Genomic DNA, 24,615 nt, shown 5'->3' with positions numbered 1-24,615 from the left:
TCTAAAAAAAATAGCAGAGCAAATTTTTAAAGATCTTATTTATTGGCTTTATTAAATGATTCATGAATCTGGCAACATCCCATCTAGCAGATAGAAAGGAGCTCTGAGGCACTGCACAAAATGAAAGACTTTATAGGCAAAAGGGAGTGGGAACAAAGAAGTTATACTAGCAAAAGTGGATTGGCTGTGGTAAGGTCACTTTCCTTTAGGAGATGGTAGGGGTCTATCAGCCAGATTACCCCTTTAGTGATGATCAGGTAGTTCCTGATTGACTGGTTTAAGATTCCATTTTGGAAAAGGTCAAAACTGTAATTAAATTAAGTCTAAGTTTGGTGATGTGGGGCATAGCATGAGTGACTCCATTGAAGGGCCTGTTGTCTTGTTTTAACAAGATAAACAGACTTGATAGACATTTCTTGGAATCAGAGCCACTGGCTCTAGATTAAAAAACCCTTTTTGTAAATTATGCTCTAATCTAAAATCTGGGTATATGTTTGACTTCACTGGCTCAATTTAACCAGAAAAAAAAGAACAGCAAAGGGCAATTTGTGGCATACAAATATTTTAAACCTATATTTCTTTTTTTTTTTTTTTAAGATTTTATTTTACAAAAAAAAAAAAAAAAGATTTTATTTTACAGAGAGAGAGAGAGAAAGCACAAACAGGGGGAGAGGAAGGCAGAGAAAGAGGGAGAAGCAGGCTCTCCGTGGAGCAGGGACCCCAACACAGGACTTGATCCCAGGACCCTGGGATCATGACTGAGCCTAAGGCAGACTCACTGAGCCACCCAGGCACCCCTAAAACTATGTTTCTATCACTGACCAATTCTGACCTCCCAGTCTAAGAAAGCGATCTCTCTCCTCCATCATTCTCTAGGTCTCAGCTGCTTTATGTGTCTTCAGTGCACCTATCAATCAATACTTGAAATATTGTACCATCTATTTCTTTTTCCAACTCATTGTCCTCACCATGATGGAGCTTCGCATTGCCTGGTTCAGAATCCCCAGTTCCTGGAACTGGGGTGAGATTCAAAATGTGTGTTGAATTATTAAATAGATAACAGGTTAATTATATTAGAATGAAAATACTTTGAAAAGTTGTAAAATCAAATTGTAACTTATTTTATCATTTCTTTTTCTTTCTTTTTTTTTAGTAAGTAAACTCTACTATCAAGATTTTCATGCTCTGGGATGCCTGGGTGGCTTAGCAGTTGAGTGTCTGCCTTTGGCTCAGGGTGTGATCCCATAATTCTAGGATCAAGTCCCACATTGGTGCGAGGAGCCCACTTCTCCCTCTGCCTATGTCCCTGCCTTCTCTCTGTGTCTCTCATGAATAAAATAAACTCTTCTTTAAAAAATTTTAAAAAGAGTCTCATGCTCTAACAACTGAGCCAGCCAGGAACCACTATAACTTATTTTAAAAAGCATGGCACACGTAGTACATATATAGTGATTGGCACTAGGGTGAAAATTTCACTAGGGTGAAAAATTTGACAATTGGCACCCTAGTGAAAATAAAAAGTACACTTACTGATTCAGAATATCTAGAGGTGCCCAGCTGGCTCAGCCTGTAGAATATTTGACTCTTGGTCTTGAGATTGACAGTTCAAGCGCCACATCGGGCTTGGAGTTTACTTTTAAAATAAATAAATAGGGGCACCTAGGTGGCTCAGCAGTTGAGCATCTGCCTTCAGCTTGGGTCGTGATTTCAGGGTCCTGGGATCGAGTCTCACATGAGGCTCCCTGTGGGGAGTCTGCTACTCCCTATGCTTATGCCTCTGCCTCTCTCTGTGTCTCTTATGAATAAATAAAATCTTTAAAATATATAAATATAAATAAATAAATAAATAAATAAATAAATAAATAAATAAATAAATAAATAAGAGATTGGGGTGTCTAGCTGGCTCAGTTGGTAGAGAATGCCAAAAAATAAAACTCTTGATTTCAGGGTTGTGAGTTCAAGCTGAACAGGAGGTATAGAAATTACTTAAAATTTTTGTTTTAGGGGATCCCTGGGTGGCTCAGTGGTTTGGTGCCTGCCTTCAGCCCAGGGTGTGATCCTGGAGTCACGGGATCGAGTCCCACATCGGGCTCCCTGCATGGAGCCTGCTTCTCCCTCTGCCTGTGTCTCTGCCTCTGTGTGTGTGTGTGTGTGTGTGTGTGTGTGTGTGTCTCATGAATAAATAAATAAAATCTTAAAAAATTTTTTGGGAGGCAGCCCGGGTGGCTCAGCGGTTTAGCGCTGCCTTTGGCCCAGGGTGTGATCTTGGAGACCTGGGATCGAGTCCCACATTGGGCTCTCTAAATGGAGCCTGCTTCTCCCTCTGCCTGTGTCTCTGCCTCTCTCTCTCTCTCTCTCTCTGCTCTCATGAATGAATAAAATCTTAAAAAATGATACCTTTAAAAAATAAAAATAAAAAATTTGTTTTAAATATCTTAATATTATCTGCATAAAGATCACACACACACCAAAGAGAAACATATATATTTTTTAAAGATGTATTTTATTTATTTGAGAGAGAGAGCATACATGGACAACCTGTTGGGAGGAGTGGCAGAGGGAGAGAATCTCAAGCTGACTCCCTGTTGAGCACAGAGCCCAAATCAGGGCTCAATCCCAGGACTCGTGAGATTGACCCATGAGACATGACCTGAGCAGAAACCAAGAGCTAGACACAGCCAACTCAGCTACCCAGGCACCCCAAGTTATACACTTTAAGTGGGGTAATTGCTTGATAGGTAAATCATTTCTCAACAGAGCTATTTTAAAATCATATTAAAAGTAAATCACATGCAGAGTTTAATGCGGAGAGTGGGGTTAAGAGCTAGCTCTGAGGCTGGATGGCCACTTCTAGAGATGTGGCCCTGAGCTTCACTTAACCATTCACTTCATTTCCTCATCTGAAATTGGATGATGAATCCTCTTGATAGGTTGTTGTGAGGATAACATGAGTTAACACATGTAAAGTGCTAGAAAGCAGCCTGCCAGGTTGCAAGCATTCCCTTAGGCTACTCTTGTGGACAAAGGTGCTGTCACCCAGGGGTGCTACTGCCCTTGAGGTCATAGCCTGAGGAGCAGACACATCAGTAGGGCATCTCCTTATACACTTAGTGGTGGTCTATCCACCAAGTGGATAAAGGGGTACCCTGAGATAGGGAACTCTGAAATATGTTGTGACAATGGGAAGATTTTTTTTTTTTTAAGGATTTTATTTATTTATTCATGAGAGCGAGGGAAAGGCAGAGACATAAGCAGGCTCCATGCAGGGAACCCGATGTGGGACTCCATCCTGGGACTCCAGGATCATGCTCTGAGCCTAAGGCAGATGCCCAACCACTGAGCAACCAGGCCTCCCAAGATTTTTTTTTTTTTTTTTTTTTTTAAGATTTTATTTGAGAGACAGCAGGAAGGTGGGGCAGGAGAGAGAGAAGCAGGTTCCTGGCTGAGCAGGGAGTCCGACAGGGGGCTCCAGGGGGCTCCGATCCTAGGACTCCGGGATCATGACCTGACCCGCAGGCAGACACTTAACTGAGACACCCAGGCGCCGCTTAGGCTCTACACCCAAAGTGGAGCTCGAACTCACAACTCCAATATCAAGAGTCATATGTTCTACCGACTTAGCCAGCCAGGCACTTGGGAAGGTAGTTAGTTTAGTTATTGGTAACTTGCTGAGTGTCAGGTACCCCTAGGAAGTGAAGAGGAGGTGCGTCCATGAGACCCTCTGGCTACAAGATGGAGGGCTTGAGAAATCCGGTGGACGAGACACCTAGAGTAGTTGGACAAGGGTGCCAGGGCGCTTGTGGGTGGGAGGGAAGCATTACTGACTAACAGAAGCAGAATGACAGTCACTGAGAAGTGACGCCGCCCGGCCTCCGTTCGGTGAACCGTCTCCGCCTCTCCCCTTTCACACGGGTCTGCAGCCTCCTACCTCGCCTTGTCGAGCCCTCCCCGAGCCCGAGTCCCTGCCGGCTTCCTGGCCTCCTCCTGGCCTCACTCCCTGCAGCTCGCCGCCTCCCGCCCGTCCCTCAGGCCGCCCCGCTCCGGTCTTCCTCCTTCCGGGCCTGCTCTGGACTCAGCAACTGGGCAGTCGCTTCAACCTTAGCTACTCTTCACAGCCTCTAGGGTCCCAGGTGCCGAAGACCGCGACTTCCGGAAGACCGTGACAATCACGCGGGCACGAACGTACCAACAGACGGACAAGGACCGGCAAGATTTAAACCGAGTCGCGGCCCTGCCGCGGCGACGAGATGGCCGAGCGGCTGCGCGTGCGCAAGAGGACGGGGCTGGCCGAGCGCGCCGTTGAACCGGAGCAGCCAATCCACGCGAGGACGGACGACAGAAGAGCCCCGCCCCCGCCTCCTGGGCCGTCGCCTCACAGGCGGCTGCACCCGCGGCCCCGCCTCGGCAGCCGTCTCTTAGCGCTGACTGGCCGGGAGCCACACGACCCTATTTCAATTGGCTGCCGTTCGGTCCTCTGCGCGAAGGGGGAGGCTGGTAATGGAGGGCCTCCTGGCCTGGGCTTCCGAGAGCTCGGGGAGTAGCTTCTGGAGGCCGGGGGCCGCCAAAGATACCCGGCGTCAGCAGTGAGAGCCCGGCTCCCACTACAGTGCTGAGGGGAGTGGCTGCCGCGGAGGCCCCTATCCCCCTTCGTGGGACCCCCGCCCCCGGGTCGTGCCCGTATCCCCTCTTCCGGATGGCCCTTGGGATCCGCAGCGAAGGGCCCCTCCTGCTGCCTTCCTGAGGCCGAGAGTCGGCCAAGGCCTAGAAGAGCCCTCAGAGGGCCGCCCTCGCACCCTGTCGTACAGCCGCTAACCGCCTGCACAGGCTGCATCTCTTCCTGTCCAACCTTCACCCCCCAACCCCATCCTCAAAGGGAGTGAGCCCCAGATCTGGGGGCCCAGACTGGCCCTCAGTACACATGGCGGGACCTGCCAGAATGCAGAAAGGCAGAAAGAAGAGCAGCGAGACCCCTGAGAGAGGCGGCCCAGGAGGTGGGTCCGGGTGGGATCTCAGTATGTATTTCTCATAGGGATGAAACATCGGAGACACCTGGGGAAAGCCTCAGAGGAGAGAGATAACCTCTCCCCTCACGAACGGGGTCTTCTCCCCCCTCTACCAGACCCCCTCAAAACAGACAATCCCAGCCTTCTGCTGATACTGATATTCAGTCCATCTTGGAAAGTAAGAAAAAAAATATGCTCCCACTACGTGCCAGGCAAGATGCTGGTCACTTCTCTTTTATTTCTGGTCGATCTTAGAAATGATTCCTGTTTTAGTGCCTTTCCTCAGGGAAGTTAATGGCTTTGAGGATGCATCTCTGTTTTCCACAGAGCAATAGTTGGTGCTTGCAGAAGAGGGAAGATCACAGTTTGGGAGTGTGAGGAGGTGGGGCAGTGATTGACATGAGCAGAGGCAGGATCCTGAGAGTCAGCGCTGATTTTCAGGCCGCCACTCTTGGCAACAGACTTCCCTCCTTCTACACGAGGTCCTTTGTATACTTTGCAACACTGACTCCAGAAGGGGAAGAAGGACTTTAGAACTGGATCTTGCAGTTTTCTCTCTCTCAACTCTTAATACCTCCCAGCTGTCATCTGCACCCACCCTTCTAAGTCTGGCTGTCCATCACCCACTCTTCCCAGCCTTCCATCACCCCAAGGTTTGATTTCCCTGTAAGCCTCAGTGCCTCTTACCCAGCTCTTCCATTTGGTAGATAAGAAATCAGACCCAAATAGATGGCTCCAGAGATTCTGATGAGGAATGCATGTCCAAGAAGCAGGGCTATGACCAGCCCTACTTGAAACTGATTTCCTGAAAACAGTTCGCTGCCAGGCCAGCCTCTCAGGTATTATACTTTGAGAGAGCGGTTGTTCATCCTAAACACTGCTAATGAATGAACGGACAATTTAGTGAACACTTGTTAATATGCCAAACTTCTAAAGGTTTCAACACCCACTTTCATGACCATTTATAACTACTGGTTTTATTTTTTAAGATTTTATTGATCTATTCATGAGAGAGTGAGAGAGACACAGACACATAGGCAGAGGGAGAAGCAGGCTCTCCCGCAAGGAGCCCAATGTGGGACTCCATCCCAGACCCCTGGATCATGTCCTGAGCCAAAGGTAGACGCTCAACCTCTGAGCCACCCAGGTGTCCCAATAAGTACTGCTTTTAATATCTAAGAAGATAAATTCATTAACCTGGGAACTGACTTTGCACCACTTCCAGTGTAGAAGGCATTGCTGCCTGCCACTGAGGGAATGTCCAGCCTTTGAGGCCCCCCAGAGGGGCAGATGCACTACTCAGCCATGGTGCGCCTACACCTACAGCCAGTTTTGGCAAAATGAAGAAACGAGGTAGTGACTTACCGTTGTGCTTGCAGAAGTCACACACAGGTAGCTGGGTACCAGACCCCCTCAAACCAGGGTAACCCCTGCTCATGCTCAATCTCTCATTCACTCTTTCTCTCAAATAAATAAAATCTTTATTTTAAAAAAATTATATATATTTATTTGAGAGAGAGCGCAAGTGGAGTGAGGGGCAGAGGGAGAGGGAGAAGAAGACTCCCCGCTGAGCTGGAAGCCCAATGCAGGGCTCAATCCCAGGGCCCTGGGATCATGACCTGAGTTGAAGATCCAACCAGCTGAGCCACCCAGTTGCCCCTTCTTTCTACCTATCTGTTAAAGATGATGCTATCTCATGGTGCCAGGGCTAGGAGTGGAGGATCCCTGAAGAGGGCAGAAGCTGCAGGGCAGAGCAAAGACACTAGGGCCTTCTGGAGAAGTGGACCTAAGGTCCTTTTTATACTTCCTTTCTCTTTTCTGGAATGTGCTTTCTCCATGGGGGGCTCTCTACCAATGACCCCCTTTCTCTTATATTGCACAGATTTCTTTGTGTGTATATCAGGGCCATTCCCAGCTACAGTTACAGGGAACTGAGCAGCATAATCAGATGTTACAATCACCACAAACCTTCAGAGTAGGCTCGGTCATGGTTCCTACTTTATGGATGAATAATTAGGCAGAAAGGCTGAATTAGTTGCTTGGGTGCACATAGCAAGTAACTAACAGAGCCTGGATTTGACTTCAAAGTATATGCAATTAATGGTTCTTCTGGATCTCAAGGTTAACAAACTTTCCTCACACCAGGTCTGGGAGGCACTCATTCCACAAATACATATTGAGGGCTGACCACAGAGCAGCTCCATGCTCCTGCAGAACCTACACCAGAAACCTCAGAGGTCAGTCCTATCATTATTCCATTTTAGAGGAGAAGGAACGGATGCTCCGGATGATGAAGGAGCTACCTGAGCTTACCCAGTGAGCAAATGGCAGGCTGTGCTTCAACTCTAGCTCTTCCTGGCCCCAGAGCCCCTGGGTTTGAACTCCACAGAAACTGAATCCTTTTTTTTTTTTTTTTTAATTTATTTATTCATGAGCGACACAGAGAAAGGCAGACACAGGCAGAGGGAGAAGCAGGTTCCCCGCAGGGAGCCCTATGTGGGGGACTCAATCCCAGGACCCTAGGATCACACCCTGAGCCAAAGGGAGACAGACGCTCAAACACTGAACCATCCAGGCATCCCAGAAACTGAATCTTGAAGGCAGGGAGCACCATGGAAGGTTTCCATGAGAAGGTGAACATATTCACACTAGGAATATCCTCCCCCTTCCTACTCACCCTTTCTCCTCACCCTGCCTTTCAGGGCTTTGTTTTCCCTCCCTGATCCCCAGCACTGGGAGCGTCTGATGGCTTCCTGTCTTCATTGACTCAACAATTCAATTAAAATCTATTTATTGGTGTCCAGGAATAAAGAGAGGCCTTTGGGAATAAGAGAGGCAACAGTCCTGCCTTCAGCTGATCACCATCCAGTGGCAAAAGCAGTGAACACAGGAATTGGGGAAGAAGGAGAGGCCTGGAGTCATCCAGACCCAGGGGCACAGGCTAAAAGCATGTGGTGGAGGGAGGGATGAAAGGGGAGTTTGGCCAGAAGCACATAATGCAGATATGGGGGTCCACAGAGGGAAGCAGCCCATTATTTAGCCTGGAGTTGCAGTCCTCCTCCTGGCACTACCCCTTCCCTGACACTCTGTGGAGCAGGCAGGAAACCAGGGTCTGGGCCAGGGTGGTTTCTAATCCCAGCCATCAGTTTCCCTAGGCTAAGTGGGTGTCTGGGACTCGTCAGAGGGTGGGCAGTCCTGAAGGGTGCCATCAGCCCCAGCCCTCCCCCTCAATAAACACCCAGTCCAAGGAAAAACAATGGGACCACTGAGCAAATGGAGCCTCAGCACCAGTGCCTGACTCCTAATCAACTCAGCTGTCCCCAGGATACCCCACACACAAGTCCTGGAACCCCCACTGCTGGCACAATAACCCAGAAACATCCTGTCCCCTTCCAGCACCCCTCTGGACTCCTCTTTTAGGATCTAGGTGAGCTGAAGAAGCTGAAAGTCCATCTTCTCTAGAGAAATGTCTGAGGCCCAGCCCGGCCCTCTCCCACCACCTCTCCCACCACCTCTGATGGCCCTGGGGCCTCCAGGAGCTCAGCTCAGCACTGGGTGTGGTAGGGCAAGCTGTCTCAAGAGCACAGTGTGGGGGAGGAGGCAGGGAGAGAAGGAGCTACAGGAATCTTAAGGAATCTGACCAGTTCCCTCCTGTCTGCCCGTATTGTTGCCCTGGGCGGAGCTGCTGGGTTTAAAGAGCTGGAACCCACCTGAGTTGAATCCAGCCCCAGCAGCCTTTCCAGATCTGCGCTCTGCTCTCAGGTAAGTGTCTTCTAGGACTTCAGGGCTGCTAAGCAGAAGGGTGACAGAAGAAGAGTGAGGGTGGAGGGGTACCAGTCTGAGGAAGAGGTGGTGGGTGCCCAGGTATTCTCAGTAACAGGATGCATGTTTGAGGTGTTTGACGGTTGGAGGCCACTTGCTCTGTGACCACTATCATATAGACAGTGGGTTAGGGGCAGGAGGAAACAGGAACCAGTCTTTGGCTAAAGAATATGTAAAGTGGAGTTGCAACCCCCATGACTCAGGAATCCTAGGGTGGTGAGAGGGGATGAGTCTAAAGGAGGCCAGCTTCGGAGACTGCTAAAAGCCGATAAACTCTCACATTCAGAAGCTGCATATTACTAGTCCCTCCCATCTAGGGCAAAAGGACCCATGTATGTATGTAACTATCTACCTATCAAATTTGCCTTATTAAGTCATTCATGAATCAGCATCCCATTTAGCAAATAGAGGGCTATGTATTTATTGTAACACATTTCATTACTTAGTATGTGCCTGGCATTATACTTAGGCTTCACATTAGTAATTCATTTAATTCAGTCATAACCTTATGCAGTTGCTATTAATTTTCCTTGTTTTACAGGACACTGAAGCACCGAGAGGTTAAGTAACCCACTGAGTCACACAGCTGTTAGGTGGTTTTGAGGGGATTAGAGTTCCAGCCCGTTGGGCCCAGTAGATAATAGGGGCTTTAGTTTGCAACAGCTGATAATCCCTAAATTTGCCCGTAGCGAACAACATGCAGAGAGCTGGAAGGGGTCTTATCTCAAGGAAGCAGCCACTAGAAACTCGTGGGATAGTTCCCACCCCAAGGAAAAAGAAAGAAGCAATGTTCCTTCCAACCACCAGGCAGTTTCCTGCTATGGAATTTGGGGCTGCCCTGGAGTAGGATCCCTGGCTGGGACTGGGATGGGAGGCTCTCACATGCTCCCGCTACCACCTTTCCCCTGCTCAGCTGCTGGTTACTCTGCTGCACAGCCCTGGATACCCTGGCCCTTTGCAGAGACTATCTTGGAATTCATCCTGATACTGCCCGGGGCCCAGACCTTTGGGAACAATAGCTCAGGGTACCTTAGCCTTTTGACTGGGGGTTAGGAACCAAAGGCTGAATTAGAACAGTACCCCTGCTCCTCTGACCTAGGGTCAAACATCTGATTAAAGACTTTAACAAATCACTTACTATGTGCAAGCAAGGTTCTAAGTACTTAACTAGTATTAACTCCACTAGGCGTTTACTATTACCATCTCTAGATAAGGAAACAGAAATTAGTAACTTTCCCAAGACCACCTCATAAACCAAGTGCACCCTCAGGATCTGTGCCCTGGCTCTTTGCCCCGGAACCTGGGGCAGATCCCAGTTGTCTGATCCCAACCTGCCCTCCTCCCCTGCAGCTCCCCTCTGCAGCCGTACCATGAAGAGAATGACCCAGGGCCTGCTCCTCACACTGGCAGGTGAGTCCTCCCAGAATGAACCTCCTGCCACTCACCCTCTCAACCAAGGCAGTGAAAACGAGGGCAGCATTTCCCATCGGGGGTCTGATGTCGAACAAATGGATTTTCATCTAAACTGTCAATTTAGGGCAGCCCTCGTGGCGCAGCGGTTTAGCGCCGCCTGCAGCCTGGGGTGTGATCCTGGAGACCCAGGATCGAGTCCCACATCAGGCTTCCTGCATGGAGCCTGCTTCTCCCTCTGCCTGTGTCTCTGCCTCTCTCTTTGCTCTCTCTGAATGAATAAATAAATAAATCTTTAAAAATAAAATAAACTGTCAATTTAAAGAGTGACACTAAGGAAATAATAGTGTAGGGAGGAAGTGGGTATTGCAAAAGTTGTCCTTAATAATTGAACTTTGGAAAACAGTAACCATCTGTTGGCATAAAGAGAGAAGCATTCCCTATTCCCTGATAGGGCATTAGCCAGGGTCTGTGTAGGAAGCTTCTCAGAAGAGGGTAAAAAGATACCAATATACCATCCCATTTCAATGCAAGGAAGAATAGCTGGAAGCCCGAGAAATGGTGGGAAGATTGATTGGCGGTTGGCAGGGGGGCACAAAGGCTATGGTGAGAGGCAAAATTCCAGGGCTATTTCGGGCTGGGGAAGGTGTGAGGGTCCCCGGTCCCCCACCCAGGAGCCTGCTCTGGGCTGAGGACATGCCTGCTAATTCATTTTGAAACCAGTGTCCTGAATGAATACCCATTTCCCTCTGCTTCTCCCACCCAGGCCTGCCTGCCTTGGAAGCCAATGACTTGGTTGGTGAGTAGGACTCCAAACTGCCCTGCTCCTGCTACCCCACATTTTCCTTTTAAGACCCCACATCCGGGGATCCCTGGGTGGTGCAGCAGTTTGGCGCCTGCCTTTGGCCCAGGGCGTGATCCTGGAGACCCGGGATCGAATCCCACGTCAGGCTCCTGGTGCATGGAGCCTGCTTCTCCCTCTGCCTGTGTCTCTGCCTCTCTCTCTCTCTCTCTCTCTCTCTCTCTCTCTCTGTGACTATCATAAATAAATAAAAATTTAAAAAAAATTATAAAAAAAAAAAGACCCCACATCCTGCCTCCTGGTTCTGGTCTTTATTCTTTTTATTTTCCTCCCCTTTTCCTGCAGATAAAGACAGTCCCTTCTACTATGGTAAGAGCTGATACCCCCATCCCCCACTCCTACCTTTGTCTTTCCTGGACCTCTTGGCTAGAGCTTGGTGAGGGCTGGGACTGGGGATTACAGAGTCAGCATGGACTATGACGAGAGAGAGGCCAACATGCAACATGGTCTTTGGGAGAGCTTCATTCCAAAAGGAGGGAAGGTACCCATGAGACATTTAGGAAAATTTCTGGGGAAGGGGCTGGAGGCTGTTGGGCCCCCAGGATATTATCTCCCCTAACATTCCTTCAGTTCTCTAACTTGCCAGAGCCCAGCACCGGCTACTTGTCGCCCTGCAGCCCCAGCAGCTTTCCTCTTCTTCTGCCTGCCACCATCCTCCACGGACCTTGCACACCCTTCCTCTTCCCCTAGCCTCCTTGCAAATGCGACCTTTCAGAAAAGCCTGCCTTAATCAAAAAGCCTTTCAACTCCCTTCTTTATTCTGTGCTTTCCTGCTTATCTTTTCTTCATAGTGCTGTTCACAGCATTTAGTATACGGTGTTTCTGTTTACTGGCCTTTCTTGTTGCCTGAAATGTAAGCACATCTTCACAAGTAGATGATCACTAATATCTTTTGAATGAATGAGGGGGTTGGAGCCAGGCTGGTGCCAGCTCACTCTCTGCTCCCCCAGACTGGGAAAGCCTGCAGCTGGGCGGGATGATTTTTGGAGGGCTCCTGTGCATCGCTGGAATCTTGATAGCCCTGAGTGAGTGGTGGGGCTGGTAGGGTGGTGGGCACAAGGGGAGGGGTGTGATGGCCCAAGCTCCCCAGGTTCTCCACACTGACAATCTCTTCCTCTCACAGGTGGAAAATGCAAATGCAAATACAATCAGAAGCACAGGTGAGATGGGGTAAATGTGGGGAGCCCGGAAATTGTATGCCCCTGGAGCTGAGCACACCTATGTGGGGTAAAGTCCGGCAATTTAGCTAAGGAGGACAGCCTCTTGGCTACTCCCTGGGCTTGCCATGGGATTTGTTATTCACAGATAATCAACCCTGAAGTGCCCCACATCAGGGAAAGCTAGAACCCTTAGTATTGTTTAAGGTGACAATGGAAGAATAGCAAGTACGTGTGCCCCCTGGGAGGGAACACCAGGCGTCATCTTGGGAGATAAGGACAGAAGGGCTGGGGATGCTAATTTGATATGTTCCTTTCTCAGCCCCTTACCTGAGAAAGCCACTCCACTCATCACTCCAGGTGAGACGGGCTTCTTTGGCCTCTTTAAGAGACTTCCAGGCACTCAGGCAGGATGGCCGTAGTATTCAAGCCTTACTAAATACCATGCATAAGGCTGTCCTGAGCCAGCCCAGCCTTGGGGTTTCGGGAGGCTGAGGGGGTTGGTTGTCTTTGTAGTGACCATGTCTGTGAGGACCTGACCCCCATTCTCTCCTCAGGCTCTGCCAGTACCTGCTGAGCACAGGCACTCCTGGTACCATCTCCCATGCTGTTCCCTCCCTACTTGGCGCCCTTAGCCTCCATAATGGCCTTTCACTCCAAGAAAGGCTCCCTTCTGATCAGGAGGCTGTCCAAAGCTTATTTCTCTATTAAACTGTCTCATCTCCCCCCTCCAGTGGTCTTGTGACTTTCTGTGGGGCTGGTCAGGGCTGGGCAGGCTGGGCAGGGTCTCTGACATCTTGCTCAGGAATGCCCTGGCCCCTCAGTGGCTAGTGGGGAGGGGTTCCTGTGAATTGCTAATGCTTCTTGTGGCCACATGTCTGTCCTGAGGCCCACTCCCAGCATGCCCCCCACTTTGAAAACTTCTGGATAATTGATCTTCTGCAATTGTCTCATCCATGCACCGTGCAGGATACCTCAATGTTATATCAAAGGACCTTACCATTTCCACACCTTGCCTAGAGGCCCTAGAAGTCCCAGTGAGCTGGGTACCCATGACATTCTCTCACCTAAAATGATCCCCAGGAGGGGATCCCACCCCAGGAGGGTGACTCCACTAAGATGCCACCTCACTCAGTGAATGCTCTATAGCTTTCACACAGCTCAGAAAATGAAGCAATTCTTTCATTAACCCACCCCAGTAAAACCCTATATAAACCTCAGACAAACCCATGGACTCTCTATCCACCCCAAATAATATCCTGTAGGACCTTACTATGCGCTATATCCCAAGAAACCCTGCATCTAGAACCAAAAGCCATCCATACAAATCTAGGTCCCCTGGTATGTCCAAAGTCCACTCCTGAAACACCTCACTTGAAAGGTCCCTACATGTACGGGGTGCAGCTGGGGAAATGCCTCTCCCACCTCGTCAGCCTGTCTATCCTGCAGCCTCATCCTTCATGCCAACTTCCATAGTCCAGGATGGAAGGAGCTAAGGTGCAGAGTCCAGCCCCTGATCCCTGCATTGACCCTGGATTAGAGGCAGGCTGAAGCAGCAGAGATCTGCCCTGTCTCTGCCAGATAGTGGTGCAGAGTCTGGGGTGCACCAGATCTGGGGTGATGGGACAGCCATTTTGGTGCATCTTGGTGTTGCTTCAAGCCAGCTCTCTCTAATGGTGCACTTTTCCAAACCCTCCCTCCACTTCTCAGGGTGGTGCTGGGTCCTGTGGAAATTTTGATGCGTCCTGCACTTCAAGCCCCTGACTTGTAGACCTGGGTTAGGAGGCCAGAGGAGGGGAGTCTGAAAGCTGACTCCTGGTTGCCAGGCCATCCCAGGCCCCTAGGTATAAAAATGAGATTCAGAGATCTGCTTAGGGCCCTTGAAACAGGACACATAGGAGATGGGGGTCGGGGAGGGTTCCAAGGTGGGGCCAGAGCTGCAGCAGAAATTCCAAGAACCTGAGCAAGACTCGGGACACCTGGCTGAAAGTGCAGCCACTGTCTAAGTGGATGACCAAGGGTGGCAGGGACCCATGGATGTCGGTGGCTGTGCCAAGCTCATCACCCACCAGGACTGATGCTATAAGGCCCAGCATTCTAAGCTTGTGCATCCTGTGGAGAAAACAAAATGAGTGTGTTTCAGCAGCAGGTGTGCATGTGCAGCAATGGGTGATGTGATTGGGTTAAGAGAGGACATCTGGGGCAGCCCGGGTGGCTCAGCAGTTTAGCGCCGCCTTCAGCCCAGGGTGTGATCCTGAAGACTCAGGATGGAGTCCCACGTCGGGCTCCCTGCATGGAGCCTGCTTCTCCCTCTGCCTGTGTCTCTGCCTCTCTGCCTTTCTCATTCTCTACCCCCCCCCCCTCTCTCTCTCTCTATCTCTCTCTCATAAATGAATTTTAAAAATCTTAAAAAAAAAAAAAAAAAGGACATCTGAATTCTCAAAAGTGCATGATTAGAGGAGCCAGCGCACAAACCTCTTTCCTGGTACAGAGAACAGTGCTTGCAGTCAGCCTTTTGAGGACCAGAGAAAAGTCAGTGTGAATGGAACATAGGCAATGAGATCAAAGAGGAGGCAGGTGCGGCCCCTGCAGGGAGAACCACTAGCCCTTTTGAGCTGGCACAGGAGGTGGGAGCAGGAGAAAGGCAGGAGAGCTTGGGGCGTCCAGGCCAGCGGAGCCCATGGTGAGGAAGCAGCCAGAAGCGCCTGCTAAGCCAGAGCACCTGAAAAGCAGCTACCAGACTTGCTTTGCTATCCTGGGGAGTGGGGTACATGCGTGTCCTCTTCTCCTTGGGCATGGGGGGATGCTAGTGTGAGTGGATCACATTTGAGAAAGTAAAAATGAGCTGTGCTTAGAACAGCAAAGGCTATGGCTTTCTGTGAGGTTGGGGTGGCAGACACCATGGTGACATTGTCAGAACTCTACCTTCTGGGTGACCGAACTGCTTTTTTAAAAGTTTATATATTTAAGTAATCTCAAAAACCCAACCTGGGGCTCGAACTCACCAGGAGATCACGAATGACATGCCCTACTGACTAAGCCTGCCAGGTACAGTGGGACCTAAGACACTCTGACCTGAGACTCAGCGATTCCAACCTGGGCACCCACTCTGGTAAAGGGTTTCTGCACACATTCCACTTCCATCTTAATGTTTTAGTGCCCAGGCTCCACTTTGAGGTGGACACCAGTCCCAGGCTTGCTTTCCTTTCTGCCGGCCAAACACAGCTTTATTCTAACTTCATCTGAACAAATGGTCCATAAGTAACCACTCTGGGGTGGAGGACGCCATGACCCCACTACCCCAGCACGTGGGACTCCTTCATCCGCCAGCATCAGTGAGCCTGACTTTGTCCAAGTGGTACCTAGTGGTTTAGGCTGGTTCTGCCTGTCCAAGGCTGGGGTAAGGAGCTCGTGGAGAATATCTGGGGTCTGGATGAAATCATGGGTAAGGGATGCCCAGATGGTTCAGCAGTTTAGCACCTGCCTTCGGCCCGGGGTGTGATCCTGGGGTCCCAGGATCAAGTCCCTCATTGGGCTCCCTGCGTGGAGCCTGCTTCTCCCTCTGCCTGTGTCTCTGCCTCTCTCTGTCTCACGTGAATAAATTTTTAAAAACCTTTAAAAAAAAATCACAGGTAGAAGTCAGGGAATGTGATAGGCGGTAGGGGGTGGAATCCATGTTAGCCTGTGAGTTTGGCAGCTAGGCCCTGGAGTTGGGCTGCTGATTCCCAAGAAGAACAAGTCCTGCCTCTACCCCCATCCTTACTCCCCATTTCAACCACCAACCCCCTGGAAGGGAGAGGGAAAGGTAGCCATAAAATGAGAGGAGTCTCTGCCCAGGCTTCCCTTTGTGGAATTACTCCCGGTGCCCCAGAGCCCCCTTCCCTGGGCCTGTTTCTTCTTGGCTTTAGCTACAATTCCTCCTTTTGTTGTCTTCTCCCAGAGGAGGAGTTTGCCTAGGAAAGAACCAGAGTAAGCAAAGGGTAATTTCTACTTAATTGAACACAGTATGTGATGGTCACTGTTACAAACACTACACGTGTTAACTCAATTTTCCCAGGAGCTTATGGGAACTTGTATTATTCCATCTGTGCATAGGATGAGACCAAAGTTTTCAGAGGTTCTCGGAGGCCATCTTGCTCCTGAAGTGTTTCTCAAGGACTGGGCTACACTGCCTTTCTGGTATTTATCACTCTGAGAAAGAACCCAGTGATTGTGCCTACTTGGGGACTATCTATATCCCTCCCTGTTTTATGTATATATGTATGTATGTGTATTTATTTTTTATGTAAGCTCTATGCCCAACGTCGTGCTTTAACTCATGACCTGGATATCAAGAGCTGCATGCTCTGGCTGCCTGGATGGCTCAGTCAGAAGGGCATGAGGCTCTTGATCTTGGGGTCCTGAATTTGAGTCCAAGTGGGGTATAGAGATTACTTAAATAAACTTAAAAAAAAAAAAAAAAAGAGTCTCATGCTCTACCAAGCCAGCCAGGCACCCCTTCCCTATTTTTAAATGTAAATAATCTTATTATTTTTTCTTTCTCTTTAAGATAGATTTATTTATTTATTTATTTATTTATTTATTTATTTATTTATTTATTTATTTATTTTAGGAAGAGGAAGAAGGAAAGTATGTGGGTGCAAGAGTAAGGGGAGCGGCAGAGGGAGAGAACCTTCAAGGAGACTCCCTGCTGAAAGTGGAGCCCAACTCAGGGCTGGATCCCATGACCCATGAGATCGTGACCTCAGCCAAAACGAAGGGTCGGACACTTACCCAACTGAGCCACCCAGGTGCCCCATCTTATTTTTTCCAATTGCACACATTTTTCATGCTTATTACAGAAAGCCTGAACATTACAGAGATGTCTCATTTAGGTAAATCAGTTTTTAACCCAGCATTCAGAAACAATCAAGGGGAAAGTTTGATATAATATTCTATAACTTTATATATAAGTAATATTATATATTATATACAGGTTATAAAGCATTCTATATTTCTCTGGTGATCCAGCCATGTTGTTATATTAATCAATAGTTCATTACTTTGTATTGCTGAGTAGTCATCAGAGTTTTTAAAATAAGGGCCTACTAACTTAAGAAAAAGTTGTAAGTTTTTATTCTAAGACTAATGGCTTAAACATTGTAATATTTCTGTTTCCCAAAAGGTAGCAGCACCTTATCTTCATTTTTTTTAAGATTTTATTTTTAAGTAATTGCTACACCCAATGTGGGGCTCAAACTTACAATCCTGAGATCAAGAGTCACATGTTCTAGTGACTGAGCCAGTGAGGCACCCCTTATCCTCAATTTTTATGTAAAATGCTCTAAAACCTAGGGTAAGAAGTAAGGCCAACGGCTAACACAAGGGAGCATGACTGGAGCCATCTGGGTAGATAGCTGGTTAGGTCCTATGCCTGGCTCTGTAGATGAATTTATTACTCAAGTCTCAACCCAGCCATCAGAGGAATATTCTTAAGGCAAGATCAGATCAACTCTGCTCCAGATGAACCAGAGATACCCTATTTATCTTAGAGAAAAATCCCTTTAACATGGCCTATAGGCCCTACATCTGACTCCAGGCCCTACCAATATTCCTATCTTCACCCACTCTCTCCTACACTCGCCCTGCCTCCTAGGTGTTGTCTGAACACAGTGTAGGCTCCAGCCTCAGCCTTAAGGCACTGCACTCCCTTCCCTCTACTGGCCATTCTCCCAGTTCCCCAGCATCCTTGCATTATCAACTCCCTTCCTTTAGGCCCTTGTTAGGAGGCCTCCTGACCACACTACAACTGCACCAGGATTCTCTTCTCATCACTGTATGCTGCTGCTCCTTTGTATTCAGCCCTAATTCTCATACTACTGATGTTTTATTGATTTGTTGTGGTCTCCCACCCCTACCAGAATGTACATTCAAATTGGTGCCTACAGAATTTTCCAAATTTGTTCACTGACTTGGCTCTTCTCAAATTGCCATTTTATGGTTTCCATTGAGTACATATTGGCCATTTTGAGCTTATGTTCTTAGGGCAATTTTTAAAAATATGGCTGCATTCCTGCCACCATCCCCTCAAAAATGATAATAGCACATGGGTCTTTTTTTTTTTTTTTTTTTTTAAGATTTTATGTATTCATGAGAGAGAGAGAGAGAGGCAGAGACATAGGAAGAAAAGCAGGGAGCCCAATGTGGGACTTGATCCCAGGACCCCAAGATCACGCCCTGGGCCAAAGACAGGTGCTCAACCACTGAGCCATTCAGGCATTCCACCACATCAGTTTTCTGGTTATCCTATACCTCTGATATACATACATGATATGTGTCCTTATCAAAAATATCCAGGCATAAAAGACAAACCAGACACCAGACAACATAGACACAGAGAAAGAAGATGCAGATTTTGGAGTGATCAGAGCAAGACTAAACTATGACAAATATGTTCAAGGAATGAGATGATGTATGGAGATTCTCAGAAGAAAACTGAATGTATGCATTGTGGGTTAAGCTGTGTACCTTAAAAAGGTTATGTTCCAAGTTGTAACTCCCAGTACCTGGAACTACGTATGACCTTATTTAGAAATAGAGCTCCTGCAGATATAATCATTTTAAGATGGGGTCATACTGAATTAGGTTGGGTCCTAATTCAATGACTGGTGTCCTTATAAGAAAAAAATCTGGACACAGGTATAAGGCCATGTGACAATAGATGCAGAGATGGGAATGATGCAGCTGCAAGCCAAGGAACAACAAGTTGTGGGCAACCATGGAAGCTAGAGTCATGGAAGGATTCTTCCTTGGAACTTCAGAGTGTGGCCTTGCCAACACCTTGATTTTGACTTCTTCCCTTTAGAACTGTGAAAGGTTTTTTTGTTTTTAAGATTTTATTTGAGAGAAAGAGACAGAATAAGAGCAGGAAGAGGGAGAAGCCTCCCCTCCTGGGCAGGGAGTTCGATGTGGGGCCCAATTCCAGGACCCTGGGATTATGACCTGAGCTGAAGGCAGATGCTTAACTGATTGAGCCACCCCACCCAGGTGCCCCTCTTTTTCTTAAGTTTACTTATAATCTCTGGACTCAACATAGGGCTTGAACTCATAACCCTGAGATCAAGAGTTGCATGTTCCACTGACTGAGCCAGTCCTAACAATATTTTGAGGGAGAAATAACAAAAGCTTTCTCTCTGAAATTTGGTAATAAGACAAGGATGTCCTCTGACCCCAACTTTGTTCAGTGTCGTTTTGTTTTGTTCTGTTTTGTTTTTTTCAGCATCATAGTTCTAATGATAAAAAACAAACTTAGATCTAAGAGCAGGCAACAAAGCAAGAAAAGAATAAAGGACATAAAGATTAGAAAATCAATAAAAGGGCAGCCCCGGTGGCTCAGCGGTTTAGTGCCGCCTTCGGCCCAGGGCCTGATCCTAGAGACCTGGGATCGAGTCCCATGCATGGAGCCTGCTTCTCCCTCTGCCTGTCTCCCTCTGTCTCTGCCTGTCTCTCATGAATAAATAAAATCTTAAAAAATAATAAAACTATCATTTGCAAACATTTTTTATGTAGAAATTTACATTTAAATTAGCATAGCTAAGTCAATTTATCAAGGCCACAATCAATATAGAAATCCATGGTATTTCGGGACACCTTTGTGGCTCAGTTGGTTGAAGGTCCGACTCAATTTTGGCTCATGTTATGATCTCAGGGTCATGAGACTGAGCCCCATGTCAGGTTCTGTACTCAGTGGGGAGTCTTCTGGAGATTCTCTCACCCTCTCCTGCCCCCTACCCTGGTGCTCTCTAAAATAAATAAATCTTTTTTGAGTACGCTTGGGTGAGTCAGTTTGTTAAGCATCTGATTCTTCATTTCAGCTCAGATCATGATCTCAGGGTCCTGAGATCAAGCCCCATGCTGGGCTCCGTGCTCAGTTCAGAGTCTGCTTGTCCCTCACAGTTCTCTTTTTCTCAAATAAATAATCTTAAAAAAAAAAAAAAAGAAAAGAAAAAGAAAGAACAGAAAAGAAAAAGAAAAAAAAATCTGAGCCTGGGTAGCTCAGCAGTTTAGTGTCTGCCTTCAGCTCAGGGCATGATCCCAGGATAGAGTCCCACATCGGGTTCCCCGCAGGGAGCCTGCTTCTCCATCTCCGTCTCTGCCTCTGTCTCTCATAAATAAATAAATATATATTTTTTAAATCTAGAGTATTTCTTGGGGCACCTGACTGGTTCAGTCAGTAGAGCATGCAATTCTTGATCTCGGGGTCGTGAGTTCAAACCCCACTTGGGTGCAGAGTTTACTTTTTAAAAAACCAGTTGAGCGTCTGCCTTCAGCTCAAGTCATGATCCCGCGGTCCTGGGATCGAGTCCCGCATCAAGTCCCGCATCGGGCTCCCTGCATGAATCCTGCTTCTCCCTCTGCCTATGTCTCTGCCTCTCTATGTGTCTCTCCTGAATAAATAAAATCTTAAAAAAAAAAAAAAAAAACACTTGCAGCAAATCAAATCCGAGACAACATGTAACATATAGGGCAGCCCTGGTGGCTCAGCAGTTTAGCACCGCCTTTGATCCAGGGCGTGATCCTAGAGACCTGGGATTGAGTCCTGCATCAGGCTCCTTGCATGGAGCCTGCTTCTCCCTCTGCCTGGGTCTCTGCCTCTCTGTGTCTCTCATGAATTAAAAAAAAAACCACACACATGTAACATATAATAAAATACCTGGAAACAAATCTCATGAAATATATGCAAAAATTTCTACACAAAAACGAAAAACAAAACTGAGATGCCTTAAAAGAGCCTTATGAGGGCAGCCCGGGTAGCTCAGCAGTTTAGCACCACCTTCAGCCCAGGGTGTGATCCTGGAGACCCAGGATCGAGTCCCGTGTCGGGCTCCCTGCATGGAGCCTGCTTCTCCCTCTGCCTGTGTCTCTGCCTCTTTCTCTCTCTCCATGTCTCTCATGAATGAATAAAAAAAATAAAAAAATAAAAAAGAGCCTTATGACTTGATACATCTGCCAACATCCTACAGCATGGGTGGTATTAGTGCAGAGTGAACTCAGGAGCTCTAGGAGCTGCTTTTGGAGGTTTTTTGTTTTTAAAAAGATTTGAGAGAAAGAAAGCACGAGCTGGGGAAGAGGGGCAAAGGGAGAGGGAGAAGCAGACTCCTTGCTGAGCAGGAAGCCTTATGGGGCTCCATCTCAGGACCCTGGGAGCATGACCTGAGCCAATGGCAGATGTTTGACTGAGCCACCCAGGCGCTCCAGGAGCTGCTTTATGAATAGTAAATAGCTCTGTGACGGAGGAGACATGGCCTTGATTTGTAATACTCAGGGTCTAAGCTGTGACTGTTGAGACTTGTCAGAGACACCACACAAAACCATTTATGAACAGATACCTCCATGATGGGGCCTACTGTCCTTTTTGGCAGATGGCTGGGCAGCTTGCAGAACCCCTGCAGCCTTCTGGTCACCTAATAATTAGGTAGGAGCTGTATTTTCATTTGTAAGGTAAACTTTCTCCCAAATCCAAAATGTCTTACCAAAATTTCTGCCTCTTAGTGATGCATGATCTTGGCCTTTACCTTGGAGGAAATGTCCTAGTTCTGCTCAAGGCCAAAAATTGGTAAACTCTTCCTATAAAGGCTCAGATTGTACATACACTAAGATGTTAGGTTTTGTGGGCCACACGGTCTCTGTTAAAACTACCCATCTCTGCCAATGTAGTACAAGAGCAGCCACCAGACAAAACAAATGGGCATGGCTGTATATTAATAAGACATTTAACAAAAACCAAGCAGCAGGCCAGATTTGGCCCTAGGACCCTACTTTGCCCATCTCACCCAAGACTGTTAGACCCTAAAAACTTCCCTAATGCGGCAGAGCCCTGAATTCTTCCTCTCTCTAGCACACCTGTCCTCCTAAGTCAACCAGAGCACTCGTGCTTTCTCCCCAACAAACCCAATGAGGACATTAATATAGTGGATCATGGCAAGGTGATCAATGTCTCTTCAGACTCTACTGTAACAGCAGGAGTTATCAGAGCCCTGGAGAAAGACAGGGAATGTGTTCTAATATCCATGTTATGAGAACATAAAATATTTTTTAATTTCCTTGATGCTGATGGAAGAGAATGTATTCACTTCCTGAAAGTTTCAGATAAGGTCAGGAGCTTCTCAAGTGCTGGAGAGTTGTTGGCCTATATTGGCAAAGACACATTAAGCTGAGCTGTGTGGTTAAGGTCCTAGTCATCTGCTCTCCTCTACCAGAATTCATCTGTTAAAACCAGACAATTAAAAGGGTATTTCCTTGCCTTTGCAAAGTCTATGAGCACGGCCCAAACCTCAGATGTGGCACTTCTCTTTATTCAAGGTCTTGAATGGGTAATGACATTTGAGAGGCCAAGAGGACTTGGTCTTTCCTACCATTATGACTCTTACTTCACAAGCCAGGGATCCAGAGTAAGGCGGGAGGCGGGGGAGGGGGTGCTTTGTCAGCTACCTAGTGTGCCCCTTCATACCAATTCACTCAGGGCAATAACCTAAGGAGTCTGCACGCCTATCTGACCTATGGTGAGATGAACTTGGCCTGGAAATCCACTTGTCACCTGGCCTTCTCATGTTCCCACTCTAAGATAAGATCATGATTTTCAATTAGCTTTCCGCTCATACAGCCAGAGTAATAGCTGCGAGGAGAAAGCTGATAGACCTTATGGCTGTGCTTATGCGTGGCCCCTGGCCATACAGAGGTCTATTAGTCTTCACTGCTGATCTGGCCAGGTGAAGCCCTTATTCTGCCTTATGGGCTTTACTGTCCATTAGGGCAATCATGGTTACCTTACATGTGATGGTGCCACTACCCACTGGCTGCTTTTCTGGAATCCTTTTAACCCTATTTTCTCATACTGCCAACCATGGCTGAGAATATCCATTAAACTTAAGATGCTGGTACATTTTACTAGCACATTCCTTTATCAAATTGGAAGCATCTTGGGGCCCTTCAACAGGAACTTTTATTTAAACCCAACATCGGGCTTAAACTCCACCCCAAGATCAAGGGATGTGGGCTTTTCTGACTGAGCCCACTAGGCACCCTCCACAGAACATTTTTAGCTGTTTTTTTCCCCCCAACCTCACATATTAAACCCTACCATGCCCACCGGAGTCGGATGACCCCTTTTCTCAACACCCAGCATACAACCCTCCTGTAGGTCACAATCTCCAAGCTTCAAGAGTTGACCCCAGCAGACTATTAGGATGGACTCTAAGCATTTAATTTAAACCTTGAGTCCCAAGAGATGCCCATTACAAATTATTTTACACTTAACCCTTTGGTCCAGCATCCTCCAGGTCCCCTGGGGTGCTAGGAGTCTTGTCCACACAAAAGAAGCCCTGCAGCTCTTTTCTATATTGGGGCCTCTCCCTTCTGTCATGCTAAGTCCTCATACTAGTTTTCTGGAACATGAAAATCAGTTTTCTTGAAGGTGCTAGATAGCAAGTGTTTTGTTTGGCAAGCTGAGGCATATTTGAAATTTCCAGTATTTACTGACAGAACTCAAAATTTAAGTGCAATGTTTTGTAGTACAAGTCTACTAATAAGAATGGAACTCATTTGGGGAGTCATTTTTCATTGGGGTTCCCAAACATTAAACCAATTCATCTGTAAAACATTCTTAAATTACAGACCATGTAAAAACAGCAGACTGGATTTGAAGGGGGGTTTGCCAGTCTATTCTAGAAATGGTACTTGGAGCAAGCTTTGAGGCAGACATCTTCTAAATCGCCTACCACAGGTGAGGCCTCCAGATAGTTGAGGGAGCCACTGCTGCTGGCCCAGCAATTTCAGATAATATAGCACATTCCTCTGGGTATCCCATCCCAGGTTTTTGGAGCCCACTCCTTATTTGGACTCTAAACTGAGGTAGGGAGGCTTTTAGGGGGTGAATATACTCCTTAAATCTTCACTACCTTATCAGATGTTGGTCTTTCATGGCATCTTAACCATTTACAGATTTCTTAAGCTCCCAGGTGCTGCTCTACCTAGGTTTCTCTGGGTCTTCATAACCCAGAGAGCCCTTCCCTCTGGTGGACTGTTGTTGGAAGACTTGGGAACATGGTGGACCCATGGGATGGGAGAGACCCTGTGAGCAAGCTTTAGACCAGATACATCTCTGCCTCCCGAGAAGCCTAGTCTTCACAGTGGATCTTCCTACGGATGATCCCAGAAGTGGTGTATAGTTAGGCTATCTAGGCTACATTCTATGGTTATCAAAAACAAGTGGGGGGGTCGGTGGGAAAAAAAGCTTTATCAGTCAAAAATTAACCTCCATTCACATCTCAAAGTCTGTTTGAGTGTATGTCAAAGTTAATAGTGATGGCAATATGCTGTGTGC

The 24,615-nt window shown here is 47.5% G+C and overlaps 1 protein-coding gene across 2 annotated transcripts; it reads left to right on the top strand.

Moving 5' to 3' along the window:
• Positions 1–4,187: 4,187 nt before the first annotated feature.
• LOC112913542 (uncharacterized) lies at positions 4,188–12,983 on the top strand. 2 transcript variants are annotated; one of them, XM_072739444.1, is made up of 7 exons: positions 4,188–4,991; positions 7,149–8,765; positions 10,176–10,235; positions 11,002–11,034; positions 11,383–12,122; positions 12,221–12,614; positions 12,812–12,983. In XM_072739444.1, the coding sequence occupies exon 1, from the start codon at positions 4,248–4,250 to the stop codon at positions 4,539–4,541; it is 294 nt and encodes a 97-aa protein (XP_072595545.1). In that variant the 5' UTR covers positions 4,188–4,247; the 3' UTR covers positions 4,542–4,991; positions 7,149–8,765; positions 10,176–10,235; positions 11,002–11,034; positions 11,383–12,122; positions 12,221–12,614; positions 12,812–12,983. The 2 variants fall into 2 exon arrangements, with proteins under 2 accessions (XP_072595545.1, XP_072595546.1); XM_072739445.1 differs by lacking the exons at positions 10,176–10,235; positions 11,002–11,034; positions 11,383–12,122; positions 12,221–12,614; positions 12,812–12,983 and having other exon boundaries at positions 7,149–7,240; positions 8,400–8,484.
• Positions 12,984–24,615: the final 11,632 nt, after the last annotated feature.

This window comes from Vulpes vulpes, chromosome 15 (assembly GCF_048418805.1).
Source record: "Vulpes vulpes isolate BD-2025 chromosome 15, VulVul3, whole genome shotgun sequence".
Taxonomy (NCBI): Eukaryota; Metazoa; Chordata; class Mammalia; order Carnivora; family Canidae; genus Vulpes; species Vulpes vulpes.
The sequence above is the reverse complement of the archived record's forward strand: the minus strand, read 5'-3'. Positions and strand labels throughout refer to the sequence as shown.